We start from the raw sequence: 5,356 nt of genomic DNA, 5'->3' as shown, positions 1-5,356 counted from the left end.
TATTATAAAAAAAAAAATTAAGAAAAGGGAGTACCATGCACCATACTGGGACATGTATACTGGTACAGTGGTACAGTGGTATCGACAAAAATCCACTCCAAGGTCCCCCAATGCACAGGTACTAGGAATTGGCCCAAAAGCCATTTTAGTGGCCATGCGGCCATGAAGATAGTTTCAGGCTTTGAGCCCACCATTTTTGTATTGGTGAAATTGTGAGGCACATAGTTTGTTACAAGTTACAAGAGACAATAACGCTATAGAATATTAGAGCAAGACCACGTAAAACAATTGACCGACCTCTACATGAGTACACTGTACACCTAAGAGCATGTTTATGGTAGTTTCTATGACCCTACTTAAACCTAGTTCTTTGGCCAAATTGAACCCGTGAGCCGGGTCGGGCTATGCTGGTCCGTTGCTTTGGCCAGGTCTACCCCCACTATATAATCATGAAACAATGAAAATAGTACCACGATGTGAATGTCCCAAGATAGCCATACTAGAGCAATTGTAGTGACCAAAATAAATTTGAGCCAAAATACACGTACCTACGGCTAACATCCCATATTCAATGGCTTACATTGATGAAGATAGTACTCAAATTAAATTAATCTCAGAATTATACTTCAAACCCAAATACAAACTCGAAGCTGCCCAAAAACCATATTTCTTAGGCCCCATCGAGTTATGGTTCTTACAATTTGATCAAATGCAAAGGGGTTTGCTTTTCGGTTCTAAGCCTAAAGATATGCAATCTTTTATAAGCAACCTTAGTGAATCTCTTTCAATTTCTTTGGTTGATTTTTACCCTTTAGCTGGTCAAATTTGTATAGAAAAGTTCCCAAATGAAGATGATTGTTGGGTGTATGTCGATTGCGACAAAGGCCCTGGAGCGCGAATCATTCATGCTATTGCCGTGAGTGTCGCGGTCAAGGACATTTTGTCTTCCAAGGATGTCCATACGAGTGTTAGATCTATGTTTGATTTTGGTGTTGAAGCTGTTAATTATGATGGTCACCATAGGCCTTTGTTGTCCATTCAAGTGACGGAGCTTATCGATGGGGTGTTTATCGGGTTTACCATAAATCATTCATTAGCAGATGGTACTGTTAAGGATGTTTTTATATCCTCTCCTTGTTGTTACTTCTAACTCGTATTTAGGAAAGTCAGGTTCCTTAATTTATGGGTGTCACATTTGCTCGTATTTGTTTATCATTTTAATTTAAGAATATTTTTGAAGGGTAATTTAATTATTCACATGACTTATTTTCTGCTTGTCACTCAATGACAACACTCGCAAATGGCCGGGACACAGGGAGTATCTTGCTTATTCTCATTCAATCGTTTCTTCTGTAGGTACTTCCTCATGGCATTTTATCTCGACTATATCTGAGATTTATGCTCAATTGATGGAAAAACAAGGGGACGGCGATAATAACATTGTAATATCTCGAAAGCCAATTTTTGTACCCAACTTTCCGGACGGGTGTTGCCCAGTTCTTAAGTTGTGTTGAAGTGTGAGACTTTTCTGGAGTGTTGTAGAAGGTTCCAGAATATTCTAGAATAATGTAGAAACTTCTAGAATGTTCTAGAATAATGTCGAAGTTACTAGAATAGTCTAGAATACTCTAGAAGGATCATGAATGGTCTAGATGTGTGTAGAGAAGTCTAGAACCTTCTAGAGATGTCTTGTATGTATAGAGAACTCTAGAGACGTACTAAGTCTAGTTCACTCTAGAATGCTCTATTCTAGAAAATTCCAAGAATGTAGGAGAAGGAGGAGGAGCACTATAAATAGAGGTCCTCCCCTCCCATTTTGATGTATCCCAACAAATTCACAACAAATCAATACACAAACTAATTCCTTTAAACTAAACTCCAACTAATCAACCTTCAACTAATCAACTAAACAAACAACTAATCTCCACTCTACTTCTTATACTCCCCCATACACCAACAAGTGGTATCAAAATATCTTAGGGCAACAAAATAAAACTATGGCTTCCGCATCAAATACTCTATCGTCTACCCTTCCAATTTTTGGAGGAGAAAATTACGACTATTGGTGCATTAAAATGAAGGCTCTCTTAAAATCAAATGCACTATGGGAGATTGTGGAAAATGGTCCCGAAAAGCAACAAGAAGGTGTTCAACCCACCGAAGCATCCTTAAAGAAAATAAATGAGGATGAGATAAAGGACGCCAAAGCCTTGTCTTTCATCTTTAATGTTGTTTCGGAGACCATCTTTCCAAAAATAATGCGGGCTTCTACCGCAAAAGAAGCATGGGATTCACTCCAAAAAGAATTCCATGGTGATGAAAGGATAAGAACAATACGTCTCAATACCCTAAGAAAAGATTTCGAAAATTTGAAGATGAGGGAGAATGAAGACATACAAACCTATACTTCGAGAGTAACGGAGATAGTTAACCAAATGAAAAATATATGGTGAAGATATTACCGACACGAGAATCGTGCAAAAAATTCTCGCGACTTTAACCAAAAAGTTCGACATGATTGTCACTGTTATTGAAGAATCAAGGGATCTTTCAAAGCTCAAAGTAACCGAGCTACTTGGATCCTTACTCGCCTATGATCAAAAATTCAAGACTGAAGAATCTTCTTCCGAGGATGCGTTCAAGTCATCACATAAAGAAAAGCGGTCCGGAGGGTGGAAGAAGAGAAGTGACGATGGTGGCAATAAACAAATGTCACAATCAAAGGGAAAGTTTCCTCCTTGTGGCATTTGTGGAAAGAATAATCATGCAGAAAAGAATTGTTATTTCAAAGGCAAGCCCCAGTGTCACCATTGTAAGAAGTATGGGCACATTAAAAAAGATTGTAGACAAAAATAAATGGAGTCCAAGGACCAAGCTCATTATTCAAGTAGCGTTAATAATGAGCACCTCTTCTATGCCGGCCAAACAAAGAGTTCAACCAAAGAAAGTAGGTGGCTAATTGACAGTGGTTGTACAAGTCACATGACGAATGATTCAAGCATCTTCAAATGAGTTGGATACTTCTGTCCAAACTCCGGTTTAATGGGGAATGGCGAAGTTCTGACATCGAAGGGCAAAGGTACGATCATTGTTCCAACTAAGCGGGGTACAAAATACATTAAAGATGTGCTGCTTGTCCCGGATCTTGCTGAAAATTTGCTAAGTGTGGCACAAATGATCAAGAATGGTTATTCACTAGTCTTTGCGAATAATCATTGCACCATATATGACCCCGGAAATAAGGAGATTGCTAAAGTTGCCATGGAAAATAAAAGCTTCTCCTTGAAATGGAAGTATGGCCTAGAGTCATCATATCGAGCTCACGCCGCGGAGACCTAGCTATGGCATAGAAGGTACGGACATTTCAACTTACGTGCACTAGCCGACTTACACAAGCAGAATGTTGTGCGGGATTTTCCAATGATTCAAGCAACTAAAGAACTATGCGAGCCTTGTCAACTTGGAAAGCAACACCGCCTGCCATTTCCAAAGAGCCAAGCATGGAGGGCAAGTAAAAAGCTAGAGCTTGTTCACACAGACGTATGCGGTCCTCAAAGAACCTTATCTCATCTTGGAAACAGGTACTTTATCCTGTTTATTGATGATTTTACTCGAATGACTTGGGTATATTTTATGAAACAAAAATCGAAGTATTCCAAGTCTTTCAAAATTCAAAGCTCTCGGCAAAAATCAAAGCGGGTGCAAATTGAAGATGATTATATCCGATCGCGGGAAAGAATATACTTCTTCACAATTTGACCAGTTTTGTGAAGATGAAGGTGTAGAACATCATCTCACCGCAGGATATACTCCACAACAAAATGGGGTATCCGAAAGAAAGAATAGGACCGTGATGGAGATGGCCGGATGCATGTTGGTTTGAAAAGAAAATGCCGAAGAAATTTTGGGCGAGGCTTGTCTATACATCCGTATACCGCTCAACAGACTTCCAACAAAGGCAGTTAAGGGAAAAACTCCAGTAGAAGCTTGGAGCGGTAAAAAGCCTACAGCTAAGCATTTAAAGGTGTTTGGCTCGATCTGCTATGCTCACATCCCAAGGCAGAAAAGGAGCAAGCTTGATGATAAGGCAGAAAAAGGTATATTTCTTGGCTACGACTCAAAATCAAAGGCTTACCGGATTTTCAATCTTAATACGGAGAAGATTATGATAAGCCGAGACGTGGAGTTTGATGAAGATGCAATATGGAATTGGGAAGAAAAGAAGGTGGAAAGAAATGTGATCCTAGTTCCTGATCACCAACATTCAGAAGGTGATGATGATATGATCAACAGTAATGATCCTCCTACACCTCCATCAACTCCAATGCATGCACACTCTCCATCCTCAAACGACGATTCGGAGAATGCTACGGGACCTCAAGGTAAGAAAGATCTCTCCGAAATTTATGCAGAATGTCCCGTTATTAGTCTGAATGAAGAGGAATGTGAGAGATGCTACTTCGCTTTTGAGGAGCCAAGAGACTATGATGAGGCTTCCAAATACAAAGAGTGGCAAGACGCAATGGAGACAGAAATAAACATGATAAAGAAGAATAACACCTGGGAATTAGTGGACAAACCTAAGGATCGAAAGGTGATTGGAGTGAAATGGGTCTACAAAACAAATTTGAATCCAGATGGCTCAATCAATAAGTATAAAGCAAGATTGGTCGTGAAAGGGTACTCCCAACAAGCTGGAATAGACTACGGAGACACATTTGCTCCAGTTGCTCGTCATGATACGGTAAGGACTCTTATTGCTCTAGCTGCTCAAGAAAGATGGAAAATTTATCAACTTGATGTCAAATCTGCCTTCCTTAATGGAGAACTCGAGGAGGAGATATACATCGAGCAACCTCCAGGCTTTGTCACACAAGGAAATGAAGAAAAGGTGCGCAAGCTGAAAAAGGCTCTATATGGCCTCACACAAGCTCCAAGGGCGTGGTACAACAAGATTGATTCTTACTTCCTTGAGCAAGGATTCACGAGGAGTAAAAATGAGCATACACTATACGTAAAGAAAAAACAAGGTGATCTTCTCATCGTTTCTCTCTATGTTGATGATCTCCTTGTCACAGGAAACAATGCCCAAATGATCCTTATATTTAAGGAGGAGATGAAGAAAAGGTTTGAAATGACGGATTTGGGCTTAATGAATTTCTTCCTTGGCATGGAAGTCCATCAAGCAGAAGATGGAATCTTCATTTCTCAAACTAAGTATGCTCGGGAAATCCTCAAAAGGTTCAAGATGGAGAACTGTAAGCCGGTTTCTACTCCTTTGGTCTTGAATGAGAAGCTATCCAAAAATGATGGGTCAAAAGAAGTTGATCTCAAGCAATACCGAAGCTTGGTTGGA

At 39.8% G+C, this 5,356-nt stretch overlaps 1 protein-coding gene across 1 annotated transcript; it reads left to right on the top strand.

The window, feature by feature from the left end:
• Positions 1-492: 492 nt before the first annotated feature.
• LOC141640404 (putative acetyltransferase At3g50280) lies at positions 493-1,514 on the top strand. The gene is made up of 2 exons (XM_074449207.1): positions 493-1,103; positions 1,357-1,514. Exons 1-2 carry the CDS (start codon positions 572-574, stop codon positions 1,512-1,514), a joined length of 690 nt encoding a protein of 229 aa, XP_074305308.1. The 5' UTR covers positions 493-571.
• Positions 1,515-5,356: the final 3,842 nt, after the last annotated feature.

This window comes from Silene latifolia, unplaced genomic scaffold, assembly GCF_048544455.1.
Source record: "Silene latifolia isolate original U9 population unplaced genomic scaffold, ASM4854445v1 scaffold_79, whole genome shotgun sequence".
NCBI classification, from domain to species: Eukaryota; Viridiplantae; Streptophyta; class Magnoliopsida; order Caryophyllales; family Caryophyllaceae; genus Silene; species Silene latifolia.
Note: the sequence above shows the minus strand (reverse complement) of the source record. Positions and strands in the feature narration are given on the sequence as shown.

Excerpts from the sequence above, each read along its gene's own strand:
- LOC141640404 (XM_074449207.1), top strand. The coding sequence starts at position 572 with ATGGCTTACATTGATGAAGATAGTACTCAAATTAAATTAATCTCAGAA. Across the intron at positions 1,104-1,356 it reads AAATCATTCATTAGCAGATG|GTACTTCCTCATGGCATTTT; the intron begins GTACTGTTAAGG and ends TTTCTTCTGTAG.